Source organism: Caretta caretta, chromosome 12, assembly GCF_965140235.1.
Source record: "Caretta caretta isolate rCarCar2 chromosome 12, rCarCar1.hap1, whole genome shotgun sequence".
NCBI classification, from domain to species: Eukaryota; Metazoa; Chordata; order Testudines; family Cheloniidae; genus Caretta; species Caretta caretta.
In genome coordinates, this window is record NC_134217.1 from 21588539 (window position 1) to 21616375 (window position 27837).

At 38.5% G+C, this 27837-nt stretch overlaps 1 protein-coding gene across 14 annotated transcripts in view; it reads left to right on the top strand.

Moving 5' to 3' along the window:
• Positions 1-27837, top strand: part of ZNF536 (zinc finger protein 536) — a 406360-nt gene that overhangs the window by 34779 nt on the left and 343744 nt on the right. For 13 of the 14 annotated variants that reach the window (XR_012664576.1, XM_075118389.1, XM_075118391.1 and 10 more), the window contains one exon: positions 23611-23692. Coding sequence is in view for 5 of the 14 variants with exons in the window: in XM_075118387.1 (XP_074974488.1) it covers positions 23611-23692 (82 nt within the window). In the remaining 9 variants the exon portion in view is untranslated. Of the gene's footprint in view, positions 1-22707; positions 22727-23610; positions 23693-27837 lie in introns of those variants that run through there. The other variant, XM_075118388.1, reaches the window with a different exon arrangement.

Consider the following 27837-nt stretch of genomic DNA (forward strand, 5'->3'; position numbering starts at 1 on the left):
GTCTGTTGTATTTATTACCACCATGTGGCTAGCAGCTGACCAACTTAAGCCGTTTTCATTTACACTACAAAACTGAGCAGCCTTGTCCAGGGAAAGTACAAATTTTCTTTTATTAAATCACTAGACTGCTAAAGGGAAGTTAAGGGTCTCCCTTCAGCACACAAAAGAAGGCTGAAATGGCATCCTTAATGTACCTCATTGGTTATTGCAGCACATGTGGAACACTGTGGAGGATTACTAGTTGCTTAGAGGACCCCAACAATAGTTGGGCACAATGACGGTGAGTTAGGGATGACGGTTTAGATTTACAAAAAGAAAAGGAGGACTTGTGGCACCTTAGAGACTAACCAATTTATTTGAGCATAAGCTTTCGTGAGCTACAGCTCACTTCATCGGATGCAACTTTAGATTTAATTCCTCTATTGCTTTTCTCTATTATTATTTATTATTATTTTATTAGACTGTTAATTTGTCTGTGACTAGGTTCTGTCACCACTATATTGAAAAGTCCCTTCCCCCATGAAAGGACCAACTTACAAGAAGGAGATTGCAGAGAAAAAGCCTTAAAACTATTTCATTCTTGGTGTCTACTTTCTGTTCATATTGTTATGCAGTGAGAATAGCTTGAAATACAAAAATTGTGCCAAAGTTTTAAACACCTCGAGGTTCAGTATGAATGGACTGAAGGAGTACTTCGTGAGGTACAGGCAATTTTGATCTTTCTTGATTAGCTCCATGGTTATAAAAAGGGTGCATTCAGACCTAATACATTTCATTCAATCATCTCGAAGTTCTTTGTACTTACAAATTAAGCATCACAAAATTCCTGTGAGGTATTTTAAGAGGGATCATTTAACTCACCACTGAACTGCAGCTACCTCTGGGATTGAACTTGGCAGCTCTTTTTCAGCGTATAACAACACTAGGCAGGTTAGGACAGGAGGTAAAGAATACTTTAGCCAGTTAAAATTGCAGAGAGAATTTAGATCAAGAGACTTTAACAATCTAAATTTGAATTTAGCCAAGGGTTACATTTTCAAAAGTGTCTAAGTCACTTTAGTACTCACTTACCATGTTTGAAAGGGACTTGGGCTCCTTTGAAAGTATACCCCCAGCACTGAGTTTAATATTGTTAGAAGACATTAACACAAAGAAGTTTGATCAGAACTTTACAGACCATGAATGAACAGAGTTTGGGTTTCTGTCTTATAGGAAAATCCCACATGCTGATTAGCCTTGTTTCCCCTGTTTCACCTTTGGGGGTTGGTGCAGGGTTGACTTGTAGAATGCAGTGCCCCTGTCTAGCAGCAACACCACTTCCTCATTATTTGTTTATGTATTTTATTATTTGTATTGTGGTACAGCTCAAAGGCTCCAGATAGGCACTGGATATCCAGAAGACCACTAAGGAGGCAGTAATTGTAGTCGAGATGGGAGATGATGAGGGTCTGGACAAGAGTGGTGGTGGCTGTTTAGATAGAAAAGGTTGTTTCTTTAAAATATTGTTCAGGAAGAAGTGGTAAGACTGAGATATGAATGTGTGGGACAGGTGAGGAAGGAGTCAAAGATGATCCCCAGGATGTGGCCTGGAATGATAGGGAGGAAAGTAGGATTGTCAGCAGTGACAGGGAAAGTGGGGAGTGGGGGGTGGCTTGGAAGGACAGACAAGGAGTTCAGTTTTAACCATGTAAATTAAGTTGGTGTCAAGATATCTAGGAGAAGAAATCTGAGAGACAAACAGAGACACAGGATTAGATGGAAGGACTTAGTGAAGAGGTAGATTTGTGAGTTTGTCGTGTAAATTTAGTAACAAGCCATGTGAACAGAAGAGGTCACCTCAGGGAATACTGTAGAAAGTGCAAGAAGGACAGAGATCTAATTGTAAAAGATACTTGCAGAAACAACCATGTAGGTAGGAGGAGAATGGAGCCACAAAAGCCAAGGGGGCACTGAGGTGTACCTGCCTGGTCTCCTGTTAAAGCCCTGGATCCACCCTGCTTAGTTTGTTAGATCAGACTGGATCACAGTACAAAGCAGTGTGGCTGCAGTTTATGGTCAGGAGCAGTTGCAATGTCAGTGTGAGGTATGCTTATAAAAAGTGTTGTAAAAAGTTACTGCATGGTTGGTATAGCCAATTTTGAAATTATGACAACTTGGCACAAGATCTGAGTCCATATTATGGATTAATGTTTTGCAAAAACAGTAACCCAAGTGTGAATGTTTATCTTTGCACTCCAATAGTACAGTGTATAGCCATATCAGATTATGGTTTCTTGGCGTCAGCGTATGCATTGTTTGGAATGAGATGAAAATGAGCTATGAGGCAAAGATGAGTGGTTCTGACTCAAAGACAGAATACAACATCACTGATATAGAGACCATGATAGTATCATTTACTGATCTATTATTAAGCACCCATGAGCTTTTTACATTTGAAAATCTTAAATTAAACTAATAATGAAGAAGCTACCTCTTGAATGACATCACTGGAATGATCCATTACTGCTCCTGTATGCCCCAATTTGAGTTGTGGGAAAACCTGCCAGGTTCAGCCTGTGTAAGAATTTAGTGAGCCCAGAGGGCTATATTTGGTTCTTGTGCATTCATGCTCCCTGGGAGTTTGGGATTGATGAGAACCCCAGACTTTAAGGAGAATGTCCATGAAAACCTGATGAAACAAGACAATTTCATAACAAGATCATTGTATTACAACAGCCTCTCCCTTCCCTACAGTCCCCTTACCTTGTCACTTGTCTTTACTTGTTCTTAGCTGAGACAGGTTAGTTGCCTTTAGCCTGCCCTCTTAGGGTTTTCAGGAAGATGGATGAATGGTTCACTTGCCTCACCTCACATGGATAGTGGGGTGGGAAGAAGCCCACTCTTCCTACCCATTCCACTGAGAAACCCTTCATGGGAGGGGGCTGCCATTCTGTCTCCCCATTCCACAGCAGCAAAGGGAGAGGGAAAGTACTGGGCTTCCCAGGGATGCTCTGAGGTTCACTTTTGTTCTGAAAGTTGGAATTGGGGGATGTTTGCCTGAGAATTACTAAGGCCATATGTGTGAAAGAGAGAGACATAGTTAACCTGTAGAGAGGTGCACTGCCCTACATTCGTGCAGTGCTTACCATTTTTTTTATTTAAGCTGAATGTGCCTCCCGATCTAGAAGCAACTCCTCTCCTCTTATTATTTCTGTTGTGTTTGGATGTATGTTGATGCTCATCTGCCTAATGGAAAATACCTACATTTACAGCAGAATCACAAGTGCACCTTGGGATGAATGTATTATTTATAAAGACCCATCATCACACCTCTCACAGTTACATTTTATGCTGCTTGTGGGTGTACTCCTGTGTCTTGCTGGCAGTGCAATTAGTTGCACTGTGGGAGATTCCCAGGTTCAAAGCCAGCCATGTAAAATCTATTTCACCCCTTTTTAATATGTGGGTCTTTTTATAAATGCAAAAAAACCCCTGACATCCCTTCATAAACAAGCAGAATAACACTGTTAGAGAAAAGCTTCTACACATCCGATCCAGCCACTGTTCCTACTTGGTATATATTATACTCGGCTTACTTGCTCTAGACCACCACTATGCAGGTGGAAGTGTGAGGGCCATTGAGCACTTTCCTTTTTTCCAGTGATCACAGTTACAGAAACATCTGTGCTAAATAACTTTGTGCTTAGGCGCTGTGGCAAATTCTGTGCTCAATAGCTCTCAAAATTTCTAATTTCTTACGTGGAGGGGAGGGTGTTGTTTTAGGAATTGTACATGGGCTGCAGTATAAAGCATACTGGAAACATTTGCGAAGGGCCATTTTAAGCACGTTTCAGCTACAGTGAAAGTACCCCATAGCACTTTGTTTCTCTGTTTAGACTTATTCCATTTAAAAGTGGACAAAATAGACGTTGAGCATGTTATTGGTGTAATGGTGCAGAGATGTCACATAATGACTAGAAGTGAAAACCTAAAATTTGAACTCCCACATAAGCGGCAAGTTTTTAAACTGTTGAATGCCCACTTGAAATGCACATACAATTCCAGTAAGCCAAATGCATACATTTCTTCAGGACCTATTCTGCTCTCCTTCCACTGTCTCACATGTGTAGAGATTTGCATGAGCAAGGAGAATTGTGAGTATGTTGGAGGATAGGAGCAATTCTGTGAATAGAATGGATGTGCCCCCCTATGGTGAAGCAACTTGAACAATGGTTCTCAAACTTATTTTTTCACGGACCACTTGAAAATTGCTGAGGGTCTTGGTGGACCACTTAATGATCTTTCCAAATGTTGTTTGTACCGTTAGCTAACTATTGTAAAGCACTTCAGATAAAAGCGCTATGTAAAAAAACCTTAATAATAGTTAACATTTTTTGTTCTACAAATAAAAGCGCATAACTCATATTTTAATATCAGTAGCCTTATCTTTCTAACGCAGTGGATGTGCTCTCTCTCCCCTGCTGCGGCAGCCCCTGAGCAGGGGCTGGGAAGGAGGGAGGGTCTCTCCTTCTCCCTCTCTCCCCTGCTGTGGCAGGTCCCGAGCTGGGGCTGGGAAGGAGGAGGGTCTCTCCCCTGCCACAGCAGCCCCAGAGCTGAGGCTGGGAAGGAGGACCATCTCTCCCTGGCAGCCGCAGCCCTGGAGCTGAAGTAAGTCACCTCCTTCTCTGCCTGACGCAGCCCTGCACATCCCAAATTCCCCCCTCCTCTCAGCCCACTGCCCTCTCCCACCTACCCCTATTCCCCCCAAGGCCACCACCTCACCTTACATGTGCGTCTTCTCCAGGGTCCAGGCACCTAATTAGTGGAGCCATGCCGGCGCAGTTCCACTAATTAGGTGGGTGGCCCTTCATTCTCTTGTGTGCGGCCACTCAGGCTCGCACCTTAGAAGGAACTATCTGCGGACCACATGAATGGAGTGGTCCATGGGCCACAGTTTGAGAACCTCTGAACTAAAAGATACATACATATGAAGGTAGAATATGCCACCTATTTTGGATGTTCTTTGTGAAAAACTGTGCTAACTGTTTGACCTGACTCATTAAAGTATTTTAAATCAATCTTGATTGGAATTTGAAGTGACTCTGCAGAGCAAGAATGGTTTGCTAAATTTGGTTCATGTCCGTGAACTAGCCGTAGAGGGAGTTGCTGTATTTTTCCCTCTTTGTCTAGATACCTGTGAAATTATTTGGGCTGCTGTTCGTGATGTATTTCAAGTTCAAGCCTAGTCTGTTGGGATGGGTCTTGTGTTGGAAGTAGCATGATATTTATCTTGTTTTCCTGGTCGGTTGAGCTTATTCCGAATCATGGCAGCCAGCACACAAAGCAAAAGCCATTTCCACTTCATTTCTCAATGGCTGATTTTGTTCCCATTGAAATTAATGGTGAAACTCCCACTGTCTTCACGTGTAGCAAGATCAGATACTCGGTGTGGGGGGTTGGTCGCCATCTCGTGCTTTCATCTACTTGAAAGTTAAATTCTGTACTTAAGTTCTTTCATCTGCTTGAAAAATCAAAAATTCTCCTGTCCACTCTCTCTCTGTGATTCTGGTGGCCAGTGGATGAGTGTGTTATAAACGTATATAAATCCTCCTGTTAGTGAGAACTATAGCATTATTGTTTCATGTTTTGGCTCATGTAATCATTATATCTCAGTGCAGAAGTGAATATTTATTTCTCTGAGATCACAGTTCTGTTGTACTTTAAAACTTTCAGCCATTCCAGCGGTTTGCATTTTCCCAATAAAGGTTACAATATGACGAGCCATAAATTATTATTTGTGTTAATGAAATACTTGGTCACATCTGTGACTCATTCTGATGGAAGTCTAAGTCTCATATACACAAATATGTTTTTCAGTGTGGATTTACATACATTTATAGATTAGAAGCAGGAACTATGCTTCCATTATAGTCAAATGCTAAGTAGGTTAAAAGGTTTTCCTGAATTTTCATCCAGACATTTCTTTGGAAATAAGCTTGGATTTAAGTGTTGCACAAATTAAAAAGTACATAAAAACTGAGGGAGAGGAGGAGAGTTAAAAGAAGTGAAAACTAAGTATATTAAAGTTATAAAGTTTAAGAAACCCCAAATTTTGTAGCTTTAAGATTAAAAAGTTATCTATGAATAGCCACAATCAAATCTTTTGTCCATATTTCAAATCTTTTGTCAAATGAGATTGCTCCATATTGACTTCTAATGCTAAAAGGCCACCCATCATGGAATCCCTGCAGCCAATGAAGCAAGCCAGTGAATACTTTCTTAAATGATGCTAATCAGTCCAGAGAGGCCTGCCCTCTATCCCCATCAGTATTCTGTAATTCAGATGTGCTGATAACCTGAAATTGAATGTGTCAGTATGCAGACATGTGAAGAAAAAAGAAATCTAGAAGGGAAAAGATCCAGCTATAGAGACTATGCCTATTTTTTGTTTGTTTGTTTATTTGTTCAGGGTAAAGATTAAAAAGGATGGTGGCAAGTTGCTCTCAAATATTTACAGAAAGCTTTAAAATATGTTGAATGAATAAATAGGTTAGACACTCGATTTCCAGATACTGCATGGCAAATTAAGATGAAATATTAAATAACAAAATAATAAAGAAGTGTTTAAACAACACCCTGAGGTTAAAATCGAACTGTGTAGATAAGATTCTAATCTGAAATGTTTAAAAAAAAATCTCTATGGCCTTGCTAGCACAAGCAGTTAGTTGCTAGCTCTATTATAAATCCTGATTTTTCCAAAGTTTAAAATTCAGCTGTTTAGTTCTCATCTGGTTTAAACTTTGCATGGACACTTTCATCTCATTTGCAGGTTTTCTTCTGAAGACCTTGGTTGTGATATTAGATACTGTTGTGTCAAAAATTATTTTTGGGTAGTTTTGTATATTTTTCTCTGACTTGCTCTAATGGAACAATGGCTTAATTTTGTGAACCTATTTTTGTAGACACTTAGGGCCCAATTTCGTCCTCATATGCATACAGAGCTCCCACTTCCAAATCAGTGGAAGTGACATGCACATATCTGAAAGCAGAATTGGGTCCTTTTGTTCTTAGAGTGGATTGCTGCTTTTCATTTTTAACATTGGATGAGTTATTTAATTTGACTTGTTGGGCATATGCTTTAGGTCCCTTTTTATCACATTTTTATGTATTACAAGGAGGATATTGATAACACAGTAGAATACATTCATAAGTTTCATTGCCCCAAAAGATGATGCAATGGAATTTCATCCATTGAGGATTTTTGTTACCCATACATCTGACAGAGAAGGATGATGATGGCTAATCTGAGATTAAGATTTAAAGATGTGGAGAGAAGTTTTATTTTTCTAACCAAGTCATTTAATTTTTTTTACATGTTAAAAACTACAATACTATAAACAATGAATTATATATGAAGATTTTTTTAATAAAAATGTGAAGAGCCAAATAATAATCATTTTTGTCTGTTGATCTCAGAGGAGGCAAGTATCATTGTCCCCATTTTGCAGATGGTGAAATTATGGCACACAGGGGTGAAGTGACTTGCCCATGGTCACCCAGCAGAGCTGGCAACAGAACACAGGTCCTGAGTCAAAGTCTAGTGCTGTAACCACTAGACCATGCTGCCTCCCCTAATGTTTCTCCTAGATGTTCATCTGTCCTCTGAAACTTCAGTTATCAAATGTGTGTATGCACCCATTTGTGAACAAGGGTGTGTATATGTGTATGCTAATCAGATCACTGGGCACGCAGTTCCTCAGCTTGCATACACAACTGCTGGCGTGTACGGATGTGCATAATTTTGGAGGCCGTGACTGAAAATTTAGGAGATAGGAAACTGACAAAAAAGAAAGTTTCTAAAGTTTCCATCATGCCCTTATCTCACTTTATTAAGCTGAGATATCACTTGATAGGGTGAGATTACTGTGTATTTTGTAACTCTGCCCACAGTTACAAGACACCTGCAGTACCTGCCATTGGCACAATGTATTAAGATGGAATGGAAGGTTTAACTCTAACTGTTGTTTTCCAGTCTCAGATACAATTTAGTTTTCAGGACTAACGGGGAGAATTCAAGTTTTGTTTGTTTGTTTATTTTTAAGGCTAGCAGGTCCTTTATGATCACATATAGATCCCGAGAGATGCCAGTATGTCCCTGCTTTTGTGCCTCCCACTCCCACTTTGAGGTCATTCATGGCTACTGTCTTCCAGTAGAGGTAGTCCATTAGCTCTGATCATTAACTGGCCACAGGAGTCTCTGTGGAAAAATGGGTCCACTCCATTTCTTATTGGTCAATGGAAAGACTCCTGTGGACTTTGTATCTGGCTTAATACTAGGAATTCCAGCTAGTGGCACTGTTCCTTCTAAGCTGTGTCCGTGTGTGTGCGCACACAGACCATAAACCCCGCGCACACGGTGAAACACCGCGCGCACAACAATTTGCACAGAAGAAATTTTTTGCGCACATGGCCTGTCAAAAATTAGAGGGAACATTGGCTAGTGGCCTCATTTTCTGAGGTACTGAACAACCACAGCATCTTTTAGCGTTGATGGGAGTTGTGTGTGCACAGCACCTATGAAATTCAGGACATTTAAATGCACAGCTGAGGAGTCTTTCCAATCCTTGTCTGTTTCTGGAGGAACTGAAAGAGACCAAGAACTGAACCCTGATCTTTGGGGTGCTGACTGCCGCCAAGACATTAGCAAGCTGGCCCTACCCATATTAAAATGACATATTGAGCTCTAATTATTTATTTGTGCACTTATTTATATCTTCTCATTGCTTGTAGATTTCATCTTAAAATGTTTATTTGAAATTGTCAGTGATCAAAGGCTAGAAAACAAAACAGAGCTAGATATGAAATAATTTTTTTGCAGAAATTGAAGGGTCAGGATAATTCTTGTGGGTGCAAACTTTACAAGATGAAACCAAATATTATTTCCTTAAACTTATAACTGAAGGATGAATCTACATCAGCGTACCTTCTTCCGTAATTCAGATCTAAAGTATCTTCTATTTAATATCATTTAATTTAAATTAACTGATTTTACTTGATCATTTTACACACACAAACATATGTGCGTGCACACACACACACATCTGTGTATTGAATTGATAAAGAAAGAACTCCAGTTAAATAATCCACTTTTGTCTGACAACGGAATCAGTTATAGAGGTGCAAATATGCAGAAAGCTATTTGGAAATGCATCCTCGTAGTTGTCAGGTTTTATTATGCAGGAAGGTGTCATGTTTGTTACGAAGCTGAGTGCAGATGGCAGAGTGGAAGAAATGGATCACTAATTTTAACAATGATTAATGAACAGAGATAGAAAATGAATTACATTGGACTATCGGAGGCAAGAAATATTTTTGAGAAAATTTTGACTCATCTGCTGTGCTGTTCTCTGTAAATTATTTTTTGAAATTCTATATGTTGTCAACAGTTGACTGCATTTTCCATTACTGTCTATTTCTGTCCTTAAGTACTTTTGTGTTATTAGAGATACATAATTTCAAAATACCAATACATTCCTGAATACTTAGAGAAAATGTATGTAACACTATGAATGTTCCAAAGACTCTAGCCATAAATGTTGTGTTTTATAATAATCTTTCATTTTTTCTCATTTTAGTACAACATTAGAAGTGTTTGGTGTAAAAATAAATGAAAAAAGGAGGGTTTTTTTGGGAGAGGGATGAGAAATCATTCCGAGTTTGGGAAGCATAGGAGCAAAGATAATAATAAAAATGTGACCAAGTATGTTATCATGGTTTTGAGTGTACAGTGCATATTCTACCATTTGTGATTTCACAGACTAACGAGGAAAAAACATGTACACAGCTGCTTTTTGAATTGCTACTACTCATGTGCTTCTCTACTTTGCTATACACTCCATTGGCTTACACATATCCTCCACACTCCATGGCCAGTCTGCAAGGGAAAGTTGAAAGTTGCCACAAAGTCCTAATCATTGTTGATCCTTGTTTTACAACCTGCTGAGATACACAGTCAAAATTTCTTGCACTGCTGACCTTGGAGTAAGGTTGGATTCACCCATTCTCAAATGAAGGTTAGTTCTGCCTTGAGAGAATTATGTCCTAATTTTTTTCCCTACTTAAATATTTTATTGGAAGATTAGATTATTAGAAGATTTATCAGATTTTTAAAAATACTAAATGCTTAAAACATAATTAAATATCTGCTGTTTTATTATAGCCTGCACTGGGGTTTAGAAGTTAATGTCCTGAAAAGCAGTAGGGTCCGATTGGTTTGCCCTTGCACAAGTATGCATAGTGTTTGGAGAGGCGAAGATGGGAAAAAAAAGGGGATGTAAGTAGCCTTTCCCATCTAATTCTGACATTCATGGGGCTGGAGGGCACAGTACCCATATGTGGTTAGCATCGCCAAGGCTGCTGAAAGGGCTGGCCAGGTATATGGGAGGGCAGGAGTGCACACTGCATTAGAGACAATGAGGGCTGTGGGTACTCAGCACCTCTGAACATAAGGCCCTTGAAATGTATTTCTGGAGAGCTGTTTCTGCAGCGCATTTCCTGGGAGCTCCAGAGAGAATTTTGGTGTAGTTGGCCAGAATTCTTCTGCTGCATCATGGTCCTTCTGCACCCATTTCCAGTGTGGACAGTAAGCCATAACCCAGCCACAGAACTGAGAAAAACCATGACGTATTAAGTGCTCAGATTCCTCCGTCTTTCTGGCTTCTTCTTTTGGTGCCCAATAGAGATAATGTCTTAGGGCTTGTCTACACTGGCAATTTTCAGCGCTGCAACTTTCTCACTCAGGGGTGTTTAAAGCGCCAGTGAAGATGTGCCCTTAGTGCCGTATCGTAAGCAGTAGAGTGGTGATGTTAATTGTGTTATTACTTGATAATATACATTAGGCAAAACTTAGACTTCTTGTAAACAGGTCAAACTCCAGTGAAGTCAGTGGAACCCCATCTGTTTACACGTGATCTGAATTAGCCAGTTATATCTCAGTAACAATGTGGCAGCTAATCATGCACTAACTCCAATGCAAAGTCTCTATTGAATGAGTTTCATGGTAGCACAACTGCTTTTGTTAAAGACCTGATTCTGTTGGATTTTAGTTCCTGAGACTTCATTCCCCATACACGAAACTCCCTTGATTTCAAGGGGACCATTTGCGTGCAAAAGGACTTATCATGTTCGTGAAAGTCTTCAGGATTGAGCCCTTCACAGTTAATTTTTGTTGCTACAGAACATCCGATTTACTGTATGCAAAGCAATTTGATAAACATCAATAGTTGTTGTGTAAAGAGCCACAACAATAGCAGTCCTTTAAGTAGGAAGAACTTAGATGATTAGTTTAATACCTCTATATGCTTTCCATATGAATGTTTCCTCTGCCACCTGCCTATATTTAGATGGAGAGCTACATTTTCTAATGAGATCTGTTTGGTTTGTGAGGAAACAGAAATTCTATGTATCTTGCTTTCACTTACAAAGATTGGGCTTCATTCTGCTTCCATCAAGGTTAATGATAGTTTTGGTTTTCGACTTTAAAAGAAAGATGAGGAACATGCTTTGAAAGTTTCAGACTTTTTTAGGAGCTTTACCCACAAACATAAGTGTATAAAAAGCAATTGTGATTGATTGGTTATATTTAAATTTTGTCTACATTTGCAGAGATAATTGGAAAATTCCACTCGTCTTCATAATGTAGCAGTAAATATTTTTCTTACCCTACCGCAAATCTTGGTGTAGATACATTAATTCAGAAGGCTTTGAAGTTATCATCAGGTTGCATTTGTGGGAAATATTACAATTTCTTCCATTTTCTCTTTACACATTTGCTTTCAGGGCCAGAGAAAATTTTAAATATCTTTGTGAACAATTCTAACTCTAGTATTTTGCATGTAATTATAGTCCTGATGGGAACATACTTTAGAAAAACAACTACTGGAATAGTACAAGTCCTGATCAGGTTACATAGCATATGCTAAACACTGAGAAAACATACACAGTGCTTTAGTGAACAAGGTAGGGGAATGCCCCTGGGAGCCAATTTAGAATGTGACTTAAGGCAAGCACGGCTTTTTGTATCTGTTTCTTTTGGCAAAGTAGTGAAATAGTAGTGGTGGTTGGAATCCCCTTGTAAGCACCAGAGGTTGCCTGTGCAGAGACCAGTCCGAACATTGAGCTTACATGAGGATGACTGAATGTTAGGTATGAACCTAGCCTTTAATATGAGAGACTAATATTCCTATCACAAGATTCTCTGTTGTTTGAACGGTAGAGAAAAAAGAGTCCTATGCAACTTCAACAGAGTTGTCTGAAGAATAATCAGGCTTTGGCAAGCAACTTAAGAAGTACAGTTTTCCACCTCAATAGTGAGAAGTTACAGTGCAGCTTTTTTGTAACTGGTCAGTATGGGATCAGTATATAGGCAGTGAAGTGGCTATGTGATAAATGTTCTAATCTTAGTTCTCAATTTTTTTTCAATTGTCAGTATATACAATAGTGTCTACGATACACTGTGTGTGTATGTATTCCTATGCATTATTTAACTGAGTTTTGCTACCATTACATTCATGTTAGTGCGCACAATCCAAATGAAGATATGACTGTTAATAAAAATCCCCTTTGGTTCTGTTTAGTCCAGAAGTTGTTTGTACTAATTTTTTACAGCATCTTACCAGTTTCAGCTTCATATAAGTGACTTTAAACTTAATTTTGTCTAGCTATTTTATAAGAACAAACAAGTAAATGTGTTTATAAAATTAAGTCCTGTTCATGTAAATACTTACATATGTGAATCAAGGTACTCATATGCATAAGAGTTTACAAGGTTGGGTCTCTAGTTTTAAATATTTTCTTCTGTCTTAAATTGAAATAACTTGAGAAAATATTTAGGTTTGCATTAATATTTCAGTTTTTCACATGAATATTTTTTTTCCTGTTTGGTATCTATATGGTAATTAGTGTTTTTGCCCCTTAATAAGTGTGTGTGTGTGTGTATACACACATATAAACAGAATGTATGTGAGTATATAGTAGTATATATAATATTAATACAGGCTATACCATGACCTGGAGGCCTGTCATACTTCTGTTACTTCAGGTAAATAACTGATTGACCTTTGTGGTGCACTGATACTTCACTAATCAGAACCTGAAATCTGTATAACAACACTTCATTTACTTGATAGACAAAAGAACAATTGCACTTGAAGTAATGTGATTTCTAAATAGACACTGCCTGTCAAAAGTAAATGCATTAGAAGTAAAATGTAGCTCAAGGAGACAATTAGCAAACAGAGGTGACACTGTAAACAGGTGCACCCATTATTCCCAAAGCTTGTGGCAATATATTCACATCTTTTAGACTGATGGAAGATCATGTGACAGTTTGGTGAATTATCTATCTGTATCATCTGACTGATGAAGCCTGCTGCAGTTGCAGATCATTTAAAAATGCATCTCACAAATTACATGGTAGCTGGGAAAAAATGCAGGTTTTTACGAACAATGCTTTTCTAAAGCTATGTGCTAGAATACCTAATTTTTCTTTGAAAGGATGTAGACCATTTCATTATGCTATGTATACAGTCAGTTAGGGTTGTGCAAATTCATTAAAATGTTTGTTAATCTATAAAACATTTTCTATTCCTATTTTAGTGGCATTGTATATATTTTTTAAATGTGCTGTTTCTGAGACACTTATATCTGTGAGCAGAAGGCGAATAACATACTTCTTATGTAGTCTTCTTAAATCACTACTTATCAAGGAAGATTTGAGAAGAAAACATTTGACCTACATCTTGTGTGGGTTATTGAATTTTTTTCCTACATGGAAAATGTAAAACAAACAAGAGAGAATCTATAAACAAACTCTCTCTCAAACAGGTTGAGATGGGGTAGTATCACTTTTTATGTGATGTGGTGGAAACTGTCTCATATGATGTGTTATAATCTGATGCACTAACTGGATATGCTCTTTTCTAAACTGCTTTTTTATAAATGTTTTAAATTTCCTCCCCTTTAAAAATGAGACTTGATTTGTTTTATCCCCAGAAAGGTCTTGGGTCATGTATTTATCACTAATTATTTGTAACGACAACTCAGAGCCAGATAGCAAAATACCCTTAAAACCTGACGGGCAACAGGTACTACTATTGTGTATTCTGTTTACATTACCATCAGCTTCAACAACAGTTATTGCTTTGTGCAACTTGGAAGTATTCACACACAAAAATGGCTTTATATTTGTATAGCTATACAATGTTCCTCAAAGTAGTTGCTAGTATAGAGATGAGCCAGAACCTCCCAACACTCTGTGACCTTTTCTAGATCTGAACTTTGCAGCAGAGGCCCACGTCTAGTGACAAACAGCTAAAGTAACCCATTTATAACACTTTTCAAACATTGGGAATGATCCTGGAAACCCAACAACTCACACAAGTCAAGAGATCTATTGAACTCAACTCGACTACCCTTGGGTGCAAAGATAGGCAGGATCAGGCCCATTATCCAATGACTCTTCCCAAGACCCTTTTTTCACAAGGTGACTGAGAAATTGACTCAGCAGATGTTGCAAGTGGTGTCCAGTGCTAGTTAATGTGCAAAGCTCTTATTTGTGAGCTTGCCCCGCTACCCCATACCCCCGCTCCCTAAAGCTTTCCATAGGTGCAACGTAAGGATGGTACATCTCAACTATTACATTCTTTATGCTAATCCAGAGTTGAACAGAAGATCACCAGCCCAGGTTTTCTTTTCCTCATATTCTGTGTATATGTGGATACACTCCACTTTTTCCAATTAAAGTGTATACTTCAGTGATTCACTAAGCTTATCTTCTCCATAAGTGCAAGCAGCCACTGCTACATTTCGTGCCCAAAATACATGCACTTTAAAAATATTGACAGGTTTCAGAATAGCAGCCGTGTTAGTCTGTATTCGCAAAAAGAAAAGGAGGACTTGTGGCACCTTAGAGACTAACCAATTTATTTGAGCATAAGCTTTCGTGAGCTACAGCTCACTTCATTGGATGCATGCAGTGGGGAGATTTATATACACAGAGAACATGAAACAATGGGTGTTACCATACACACTGTAACGAGAGTTATCACTTAAGGTGAGATATTACCAGCGGGGGGTGGGGTGGGTGGTGGTGGTGGAATATTGTCAACATTGGATGAAAATATGTTGGGCTCTCACATGCGAATTATTTTGTTTCCTAGGATGAAAAGAGCATGAATGGGATAATGTGGCCTGGGGCCTATTTCATCATTCTTGTGTGGGATACCTAAATTTTAACTGTGTGGATCAATAAATATAGCATTCAAACCACAGCCCATCAGTATGTTCTCTCTGTGTCATATAGTAGGTATTATAATAATGCTCTTATCAGTAAATACTTAACATTATTTTGCTGCTTTTTGTTTTTATACAACTTTAAGAAAGGAAAATATTGTAAAAGTTCTCTACAGTATAGCTAGGGATGATCTCAGACTTCACCCGAGGGGTTGGTCCTCCAGATTGGAGCAAAAGTAAATGAGATGTAAGAGAAAGATGCAATGTGCTTCGTGTGCTACCATTTTGTTGTTGCTATGGGACTGTAGCCAAAGACGATGGCTAATACTACTTCATATAACATTTGATCAGTGGGGAAAACAAGCATGGTGGCTTCACTCTTATTTTTTCAGAAAGGCAGCTACAAATAAAAGCTACACTTTTTCATGTGCCAATATACTATACCATAAGTAGCAGTCATCATTTTGCTTTTAGTATTTGTTTATTACATATATTTTTATTAGTAGCGACTCATTTAGCTCTGATGCACATGGGCACAACCCCTTTAATTCACTGAAATTGCCTCGGCTTACACCGGTAGTAAATTTGGACCATAGTTTCTAACACACACACACACATTTTTTTCCTTTTGCTTATATTTTTTTTCTTTAATGAGTCAGGCCCCTAAATAATGCTTTATTTCATATTCAAAGTGACATTTTAACATATATTTGTCTGACAATATGACACACACATTTGGTTTAATGAGGGCCTCATTATAAGGAAAAAAATGCATCTGCTGAATAAAATACAAAATATTTTCGCCTAAATGTTGTGTAAATTATTCAAAAAGAAGGTCCCTTTGACAGGGATGTGTGGGGGAGCTCAGTCTGCCAGTCTGTACTGTGGCTGATCTCAGTATGGATACAGGACTCCAGTCTCCAGGCTTTGTCAATCCAGCACTTTATGTCTGTCTAAATTTCACTACAGAAAAGGAAGCTGTGTTTTTAGCTGGCTTAGCAGGCCTTGCCAGAGCCACTTTACAGTAAATTATGTGAGATACCTTATAAATAGTAATAATCAAATAGTAGGCCTCATTCTCCGGTCATTTGGGGGCTGTTTTGGCCTCTGGTACAAGTGCAAGTTAGAGAAGCCTTTGGATTGCAAGAGACTGGTACACTGCCAAAGTGCAGGCTGCACAGGCCATTTCCCCTCTCGCCCTTTGCATGCCTCCTATGCCTGGGACTATGTGGAGATGGTATAGAGATGGCATAGCTAAATTTACATTACCTGGAAAAACTCCAGCTGGCTATTTAACTCTGCTTTTTAACCCCTTTGTACAATCAGAACAGCACAATAGGCCCATAGCAATTGCCTGGATCTGGCACAAAGAATGAATGTACTTAGAACACCATCCAAGTGTGACCAAAATGCTGACTCACTTTTGCTTCCCAGCCCAGGTAAAAGTGAAAATGGCATGTACAAGTGATTGGCGTCAGCAGCCAGGAAACAATATTTTAGAAACAAGTATATTTTTTTTTTAAAAAAAGCAATAACTTGAGGTCCAGTCATGCTCCCTTCGTTTTCAATGACAATATTCCCATTGACTTCAGTGGAATAGGTTTGGGGGCTGTATTCAGTTTTAACCAGCTCTTCTTACCTTTGCCATGAAACATTAGCCCACGTCGTGGAGAATTACATTTGGGTTTTCTTGGCAAGGGTTAATAATCAATGTAGATCTCTTAACAAAGGAGATGCTGCCGTATTGTACTGTGAAACTTTTTTTCTTAACTGTCAGTGAAGCAGTACTAATTATTACTCCCATGTAAATGAGGTCATTTCCTATTAAGAGAACAAAATGCTTAGCCTTGCCTTGCCAATTCATACCATCTATTTTTCACACATACCCAGCTTCTTAGATTTTTTTTTTAAATTTTGATAAAATCCATTCATTTGTATTAGAAAAGTGTAAACTACTGCAATAATAGTTGCCCATTATTATCCAGATGAGCTTTTGTAATGTGTGGGTTGTTTGAATACCATGTGTTAGCTATGGAACAATTAGCCAGCTGAATGGTTCTTTAAAACAATCAGATACTTTTATCTCACTGAAAAAATACATTCCTTGGAAGTGTATGGTTAAACTGTAAATTCTGAGGAACATTAAACTCTCATTGCGAATAGTACTTTAGGATATACGTTGATGAAGGACAAAAAGACATCGAAATATCTTGTCTTCATGTTTTTATTTTTTTATGCAAGCAAAAAGATTTAAGGAATATTGTAGCAAACAAAGGGTAATTGTTTTAGCCCAGATGTTGCTTTTGCACAACAAGCAGGTTACAATGTTCCCACAGAGCTGATGAGCCCAATCAGTGAAATGATTAAAAATTGATTTTGTCCCTGTAATTACAGTATGTAAACTACTTAGCTTGGATTGCAAAGGAAGTGATTTTCTAATTACGTATATACTCTGGTGTCTAATGATTGGTTTTTTGAAGTAATGAAGAGAGAGCCCTAACGACTCCTTGGTGCTCTGTTGTTTAAGAAAGACCATCTTTAGAGTAAGCAGCAACAGACAAAGAGTTTAAATTGAATTTTCAACACTGTTAATGTGCACATGGATTTGATTATTAAAGAGACAGTAATGTAATTTGATTGGCTGTGAGCATTATGGCTTTTTGTTACGTACTATATGAAGATATACATGTTATATAGTTGTGCAGGTGATGGAAACCTTTTCTGTCCTATTTCTACTCATTCTATCTGATTGCCATGAATGTTTGTTCCTTGTGCATCCTGAAAGCATTTAGAAAGAACAGGTTTCAGATGTCTCCTTGATCAGTGATTATTATCTGATATACAGGAATTAAGGGTTTCTCTTTTAACACATACATGGTGTGTGCAATATACAAGGGAGTGGCTGCTGAATCCGTTGCCTTTACACTTTCGAATTTTTTTTAGGAAATCTGTTTTAAGTGAAAAGAAATGGATAAATACAAACCATTTATCAGTGTGCAGAGTGACAGCATGGGCGATATGCTCGGCAGCACATCTTCCTCCTGCTCTGAAAGGAAACAACAGGTGTCAGCCTCCCATAGCTCTTGTATATGCATCGGGGCCCAGGGCCTGCTCATGCCACTGATCTGGCAGACTGCTTCCCCTTGGGGTTGGGGAGTGCTAGCAGGCACATTGGCCTGGCCCTTTCTTCCCAACACTGGAGTTCCAGAGGGTGAAATCCTGGCCTTGTTGAAGTTCGTGGCAAAGGTCCCATTGACTTAAGTAGGGTCAGGATTTTTCCCTAGAAGTCCATTCTGCCCTGCTGCTACATGGATATGTGCACTGAGGAAGAAGTTCCTTGTGCCCTCTCCTCCCCCTGTTCCTCACAGCACATCCGTGCTGGATTTTAGGGTAGGATTTCCCCCACAATATGTAATTAACTGATGATATAAACCCACTGCCCTCCAGCTGCATCTGGATCTGGCTGACATCAATGGAAGTGTGTGTATGTATTGAGGGCAGTATATGGTCCCTGGGGTTAAATACTACCCTTTTCCAAATCCACAGCTGTAAATGCCAAATCACAGTTAAACCGTGCTTGCCACAAGCAGTACAGATGTTATTAGCAGCCATGCTGAACCACGGAGCTGTAGTAAGGACCTGATCCACAGCCTACTTAAGTCAATGGGAGTTATTTCACTGACTTCAATTGGCTTTAAATCAGGCTCTAACAAAGCTAGCTATGGGAAGGCCTACCAAATGCACAATGCTGAAATATGTGTTTACTTGTATGACCTAGAGTAGCCCCAGATATGGGACTAGTTGTGAATGTTTTTTGTTAATTAATGGTGTTTTCACATTTAAGCACAGAATGAGCTCTGTAGCCTGAAGCTGCACAAAATATAATGTTAACCAGGATTAACAATGTCCACAGTTCATATGTTTGTGCAGGAAAATCAGGGTCAGAACAAGGAATCGGAAAAAATTGTGCCACAGTGGACTATTCTACGCAAAGGTTTTGTAAACTTGCACAGGTCACAAGCAGGCCAAATATGGTGTAATTCCTGCGCTGAGCCCTCTGCCATGTCATGCAAGCTGTCACCAGAAAGAAATAAGGGAGGGGCAATTTGTAGCATGCTGCCTACATCTTAGTGAAATGAGGGTACTTTCTTGCACCACAATAAAGATTCAGGTTCACCTGGAAGAAAGGGCATTTGTTGTAGTGATGGGAAGTTTACTTATTCCTACCACAAACTCTCTGCCCCCTCCCCCCACCCCCAAATCAGTGTTCGCTTTTGGGAATCCCCAAGTACAAGTGAGGAGAGCATGTGGAATGGAAGGCCTGCCCCATTGCAGATCAAGTCAGCAGTTCACAGTGTAACCTGCTGTGTCAAGAGTTGAAATCATGCCCTGGCCCAAGAACTGTGGTGCCAGTTCTCAGAGTAAATTCTTGGTTCTTAGAGAACAATAGAAAACCAGAGAGATGAATTCCAACATCCTGCTTTAGGGGCCTGTTCTCCTTCTCCATTTGTGCATGTAACTCCCAGTGACATTAAAATGGGCCTTTAAGGCTCAGTGTTTCCTAACCTGCAATTACAGTGTATGCAAAATTCACGCTGAACTCAATTGAAAGTTTTCCCATTAAAGGGCTGCTGGACTCCTAGTGTAGTTCAGTCTGTTTGCCTGCCTACATGTCTGTCTTTCTGGCCATGCATTTCTAACAGCTGTAGCAGCTTTTGTGAGGCCGTCAGGAAACAACTGATAGTGAGAATAATTAGTTAAATGTGACATGTCATCTCCTCAAAAGGTCTGTTTACAGAGGGGACAGTCCTTGTCCCACTGAAATCAATGGCAGTTTTCCATTCACTTCAATGGGCCTAGGATGTGGTGCTGAGGCCCTGATGATTGAAATCCGCTCTCTCTCTTCTCTCAGGAAAAGCTCCCAGGGGTTCTGAGTGAGTCTATACTTTAAGGGTCTATTCTCCCATTTTTGTGTGGTAGTTTTTTGTACATAACCCTTATCACCTGCATAAATTCCTCCCTGCGTTTCATCAGTGGGAAGAGACATCCCTTTCTCTCTTTAATGTGTGTGTGTGTGTGTGAGAGAGAGAGAGAGATTTCTTTTAACAGTGATGAGTTACATGTGCATGTTTAGGTGAAGAATTGCATTTCGTACATCTCCACTGTACTCTTTATCAGGCTTTTTGTGAAGGCATCCCAGGTTTATTCTTCTTTCCGGGAAGGGCTGTGTGTAATAACTTCCATTGCTGCTCATGTGCATGGAGGGAACTGATTCTTTCACTGGGGAGGCCAAAGCTACTGCACTTGTATTTTGCTCCTGGAGGATCAATTGTTTGATAAATTGGTCTGCAGGGGTACGCAATGCACATTTTGGCCCAATATGATATAAATGGAACGATCTTAATTTGTTTTCATGCTTGCAGCTTACCCGTTTAAAATATCTGCTTTACACAATGTCAAATATGTTAGAATAATATTAGCACAGGTAAGTAAAATATCTTTTTATAAGGTTTTAAATAATTTCTACTACAGCTAAATGTGCAAAGCTACAGATTTTCCCAATTTGTCCATGAGGTTATGTATCACAGATCTTAAATCATTTAAGGTTTTTAACCTGAGGGGTTCACTCGCAGCCATGAACTGGAAAGCAGATTGCAGGAGACATTGACATGCTGATCAATGACATGAAGACTCCAGACAAATCAGTACAGGACTTTAAGAGATGAAGCCTTACTGTGTTCTGTCTGTCATCAGAATTTATAAAGCATCTTAGTGAAAGCCCCTTGAGAATCATTCTTAGAATTTTGCAAGTCATGAGCGTGTTTGTAAAATCTGAATTTTTTTTAACACAGATAGCTTTGTAATAGCATAGCAAAAATGTAGTCCACTATGTTGGCAAAGGAGCGCTAAGAACCCGTTTAGTGAGATAATATCTTTTCTAAAGCAACAGCTTATTATCATTGTTTCTAGTTCTCAGCATTCTTACTTTGAATGAGTTACGAATAAACACTAAAAAGGTATATCTGAATTTTAAGACATCAACAAAATAAATCAATAAATGCCAAATAAGCTGTCAACTCTTTCTAGACACTGTACAATTGGAAATATTATATGATAACCGCTTTAATAGATACAGCTGTCCAGGAGTTTGCTCATGCTCTGTTTTTGGATAACTAGAGAAAGAGAAGGGTCAATACACCAGAATTACTTATATGAATTCTGAAAGGGGGTGGGGGTATGTATAAATGTGACCTGGATCCAAACTGATCCTGATTTTGGATTTAAGGAAGGACAAAATCTGACTGACCAGGCTTTGAAAACCCAAATTATTTATGAAAGGTTAAAATACTCTACTGCCAGTACTGTAGACTATGGGCCTGGTTTTCCACTGCTTTGCACCAGGTATAGCCATTTATGCTTGCAAAAAATGGGACATCAGAATGAGAATGGTTTGCACCTTCTTTGCATGCACCATGCATTATTATTTATTTGTATTGCAGTCGCACCTATAGAGCAGGGCCCCATTGTGCTTGGCACTGCACAAGCATAAACAAGGGGACTGTCCCTGCCACCTCACAATCTAAGTATAAGACTATAGACAACTGATGAATAAAACAAACAGCTCGGGGATCACAAGGAAACAATGAAATAATACCAATAAACATGAAAAAACAGGGGTCACCTCAAATCAGCTGTCTAGCTACTTTTGATTTTCTTTATAGGCATCATGGCAGAAGCAAGCCTTAAGGCATGATTTAAGGAGAATAATGAGGTGGCTTTGCAGATTTTTTTGGGGAGTTCCTCCAATTCAAGAGGGGCAGGATGGCAGAGCCACAAAGGTGCTTACTGGAAAACTTTTTAAATGGGCACTCAAGACTGGCATCATTTACAGAACAATGGCACAGGTTGATGGCTCAGTACTTTATAAGAGATGATAGGTAGGGCAGGGTTAGACCCGTAAGGGCCTTAAAAGTGAAAACAAATAGTTTGTGTTTGATGCAGTGGAGAAGGGGAGCTGGTGATGTGACCAAATTGATGAGCTGGGAATGACCTTGCAGCAGCATTTTGGAATGTATATAAATGGGGCAAGAGGCTATTTGTCCAGGCCACAGATGGGGTTTAAATTACTGCAGAAGGTGTAAGTCAGTGAGAAAGTTGGATCCCCAATCTTTAGTGTGCGGTTACAAGGCTATTTTATTAAAGAAAATAAAATCAGAATTTATGAGGTGTAAAATTGTTGTATCCTGGACCTTCAATATAAATAAGCACAATTATTATTTACCCTTCAAGGGAACAAAGGGCAGAGCACTGCAACCCTTTCTCATTTAACTGTTGAAAGATTTAGCCCAACTGTAGTAAAATGAAGTAAAAGAAATTAATTTTTTCTCTCAGAATTTAAGGACATGATTCTGCAAACACTGAATACCAGGCGTAGACAATGGGACTCCTCAGAGAAGTAAGAGCTGTGCTTGGTAACAAGACTTTGCAAGATGGGGCCCTAGCGCTGTGATGACTGTACTGGGTTTTGAGAGCCTGTAGCCTGATGTATAAACTACTTAAGTTCGTTTAGATAGAAGAGTGTATTGTTTGAGAATGACCTTTAATTTCATCTGTCAGGCATGCATGGGCATAAACATACGTAGACTTCTCAGCTTTCTGTAGATTATAGCTTTAATATTGTGAACTTTATTTTGCTATAAGAGCTTCCTTTGTTTTTGTTTTTACTTTGTTACTAATGTAATGTCCCTAAATTCGCTACAGACAAATAAATACCTTGGAAGTATTGTATCTTGGCTTTTACTTCTGGCTCTTATCTCTTTTAAGTGGGGTTTATTAGATGAGATCATCTACAAAGGACTTATTTCTGTTTTAAAATGGAATTAAAAAAGTAGAAATACAATTAGTAGTTGTTCTCTCTGACTTGGTTTGAGAGATTAGAGTATCAATGTCAAAGAGAATAACTGGGTTTCTCGAGTATGTCTGCTATGCAACTTTTGTTTTATCCTGTTTTGTCCTCTCTTGCTGCACTGTCTAGGGGATAGGATCAGAAGGATTTTATTCTGTTCCTCTGCATTGTCTTGAAGAGAGGTTTTCCCTGTCAGAACAATCCAGAGCTGAAAGCACTTTTCCGTTCCCAATAATAAATGACCACCAAACGCTTGCATTATTGAGCCCTTAAAAAAAAAGTGTTAATCTTGTTAATACTCCCATCCTAAGTATTCTCTATACGTTGTTACATTAGAACTACTTGGGGGTGGCATTGTAAAGTTTTAGTTTAAAAGACTTGTTTAAACATAGGGTTTTGATATTTTAAATTTCTCACATCTCTTGTTTTTACAGTTCCTGACCTTCAGTACCTATCCCACGTCACTAGGAATTTCTCTCAGCCAAGAGAAAGATTCGTTGGTTCAAGAGTTAACTGGTAAGGATCATTCATTATATTATTGCCTAACTTTTTTCTCTGTTTATGAACATGGTTACAGTCTGGTTTTTCTAGCAAACTTGTGCGTCTTCTTATCTCTCCACCAAAACATTTTCATTTATTCTTTCAGGGAAAAACTGCCTATAGTAGATTGATTATGAATAGATTTTTCAAGTAAAAATCTGCTTTGTAAAATCACGAATGCTCATCTTACACAGCAGATATGTAAAATTGTATTAGAAATAAATCATCGTTTAATACTTTATCAGCAGATTGTTGATTTAAAAAAATCCATGAAACTCATGATTAGAGTTTGTTGTATTCATTTTATCACTTATTTTGTTTTTGAACAAGTTCTATTGAAGATCTCTCATGCATATTATTAAGGGCACTTTTTTGTTCTGTATTACTATGCGAACAACACCTACTTAAATCAATGGTTTTTTTTCCATAATAGGTTATAGACCTGATTTTCCTGTCAGCTGTATCAGTGCAGTTCAAAAGTAACTGCTATTAACCCTTTGGGTTCACAATGGGGTAAAAACCAGTGTGAAATCAGAATCGGGCCCCAGGATCTAAATTTGGAAGAAAAGTCTTGGCTTTGTAACCTGTAACTTATTCTAGGAAGTATCCTATAACTAAATCTATAATTATTAACTGATTCTTAAATCTAAAATTCTGATGGCTTCCAGTCCAATTCCTATTGTGTTACTTTTACATTAAAATCATGGTGCCTGAATCTCCTCTCAATTTTACACGTGTAAATCAGCACTAACTCTATGTACTTCAGTGGAGTTACACTGATTTATAACTGGTGAGAGGAGATTCAGGCCCATCTAAGCTTTTGACCTTGCACACTCACATGCAGGTGAGTAATGTTAGGGGTATGAATTGTCCCATTGAAGTTAATGGAACTACTTATCTGAGTAAAGTTAAGCACATACTTAAGTATTTCCAGGATTGGTGTCTGCATCTATAAAAGAAAAAAAACCCCAATAAAACTACACCAATGTGAGGATCTGGTCCACAGTTTTTTAAATGTGATGAATGTGTCTTGTCCTACATGAGTAACTCAGACAAAATTACACTGATTTAAATCTGGAGTAACTCCACTGACTTCAGGGGAGCTACTTTGGATTTACACTGACTTCTATTGATGTCCATAAGATTCTTGCCTGAGTGAGAGTGGCTTAGGATTGGACCTTTGATGACAAAAACGGTACCAGTCAAATAGCTAAATAGCTCAGCAAAGGCTTGCCTTGTTTTCTAATGGCTTTGTCATTTGGAATCTAAATAAAACCATTTCAGAGTTCAGTTATTTGTTGGTTTCAGAGTAACAGCCGTGTTAGTCTGTATTCGCAAAAAGAAAAGGAGTACTTGTGGCACCTTAGAGACTAACCGATTTATTTGTTGCAATTTTTAACTTACAGAGAACAGAAGGGAAAATTAAATACTATAACACATCTTGTAATTTTGGGGTTCATTGTAACCTCTGATACTGCTGAGGAAGTTAAATATATTTACATAAACTCATATTCAGTTCTAATTAGCTAAACCTATCTTTCTCTTCACCATATTCCTGAGAGGTCATCACATAAACCATTTAAATTGATAGCAATATTATGCACCAAGAAATTAATTTTACATTGTACACAATTTTTATTGTGACTTTATCTTGTTTCAAAGTGCTTACTTTCTGATTTTGTGGATATTACTGACTGTGGATTACTTTTATTTTGGTTTTTACACAACAGTTATATTAGAAATTTGCTGTTTTATTCTTACCTTCTTAGTAAAAATCCTTTTATCACACAATGGGTAATTTATATCCATTACCAGCCCTTTCAATCCTTTTCAGTGGTGCTGTCAGTGCCTTTGGCACAGTAATGATTAATGTGATCTAATAATAGTGTGCCATTATATTACCTTAGTAAAACATGTACCAACATCCTATTCAGATCTACCAAATTCATAGCTTCCTATAATATTTTTGTTGAAAGACAGGATTACTATTTTTCAAAGCTGATTTTTTTCCCCCTTTAACATATTTAATGAAATTCACAATTCTTTGCCATGGTAATCTTTGTGCATGTGTTTGGGCTTGATGGGTGAATTTTATATCATTCTGCATTATTATGATTTGTTAGGCAAACTGTTTGACATGTAAAGAAAGATACCAGTTACATTGTGTTGCTTTGTTAAAGGGTGCATTTTAAACATTCACCACCTTCTGGATATTTCCCTGGATTTTATAATAGGTGAGATCAGAGTTCGTAAGAATAAGCATTTGGTCTGAAATGTTATTTTTCTTTCTCCTCACTCTCACCCCAAACCACTAACCTAGCTCTCCTCGCACTGCCCCACACACTATGGGAGGCAGGTTCCAATGTAACTGCCTGCCTTTCCACCCAACAATATCAATTTTGCTACCATGACTTTGCTAAGAGGCAAAGAATCTGTCAAAAAAGAAAGTGAGAGCAAAGAGTTACTCTGCAGATTACTCCCTGTGAGCTGGCAGTTGGCATCATGCAATGCTGTATCTGGTTTTGGATTCAGCCATTATGCATCCATGCATTTTGACTCCAAAATCAGGTGTTTCTGTTCAGCAGAAGCTGGGAATGGTCAACAGGGGATGGATCACTTGATGATTACCTGTTCTGTTCGTTCCCTCTAGGGCACCTGGCATTGGCCACTGTCGGAAGATAGGATGCTGGGCTAGATGGAGCCTTGGTCTGACCCAGTGTGGCCGTTCTTATGTTCTGTTGCATGATCCCCGCCTCCACCTCTCAGATGGGGACTGTGCACTCTCAGGCCAAGAAACCGTCTAAGTAGAGGGCAAAGTCAAATGGCAACAAATGTTGCTGGGTTGTTGGGTGGAGTGGCTTGAAGTTACACTGGGACCTGCCTCTAAACTCTGGGTAGCTTGTGGCTGCCCCCCAGCTGGTTTTGAGCTAAATATTTTCTCCATGCAGGGTGTCGAATCAAAATGATTTTCTGGTGTTACTTCCTCTGAACACGTGATCCCTGTACACTGGCTACAAGGTTCCTAGGTCATAATGCTCTTTCTCATATAGGAGATAATCTCGAGACACCTATTTAAAACCCCTCATAATCAGTGTGGTTTAAGAGTTTGGATAACATGCCATCTTTACAAAGCATCTTAAATCTTCATCACCCAGAGATATCATTATTGTAGACAGGGTGACATATACTTAACCAATTTCAGTTAAATCTCAGAGGAACAGTACATCCACATTTTAGCTCTGCTTTGTGACATGGTGTTAAATGCATACGCTTTCACATTGTTTCATCACATCAATATAAAGAATGAATGAGAAAAATATTTTAATCTTGTCAATAGCAACAGTGGCTAAAAACACCCCAAATACTTGTGCAGCTCTGTATGGATTCCTTATTTGATTTAGGCTAAAAAGTAAGCTGTATATGATTTGAAATGTGCAATCATCTTAAACGAGGAAAAATATTTTCAATACAAACATATAAACTGTGTGAATCTTTACACTTATTTTAAGTAAAAAAAATTAGACCGTGATTGTTATATGTCACATAATAATATTACTTGCAGTATTTGTAATCATGTTATTCTCTGCCACATTGGATGCAATTTTGTATCTTGATCATTTAAATAGAAGACATTCTCATCTGCTCTATAAAACTGATTCTTGGTGATATAATAGCAAGTCAGAAAAAAGAAAAAGCATGAAACCTTTGTTTATCTTTGTATTTCAAGGGTTTCAAACAAGATGAAAAAAGTGCTTCCCCATTTTAAATAATGAAGTAAATGTTTAATATACAATGAAACCTGCCTTAGAGGCCAGCCAAAAATTAGTTGACTAGCAGAAATCGACTTGAAGCTCAAACAAAATTGTACTGGCTTGGCCACTGAATGGTGCTACCTTAAAGTTGTCATTTTTTCACTGGGTTAGAACAGTCAGGTTACATGAGCATTGCTTAATTACTCATGAATCCTGAAGTCGTAGTAGTCATAGTGTCAAGTTCTAGGGTATGTCTTAGTTTTCTTTTTCCAACAAAGAATTGAATTTTAAATAGAATATTTCTCCCCCGTCCTCCTTGAACTTCCCTCAATAGTCTTGATAGATTTTGCACTAGATAGTCCATGACCT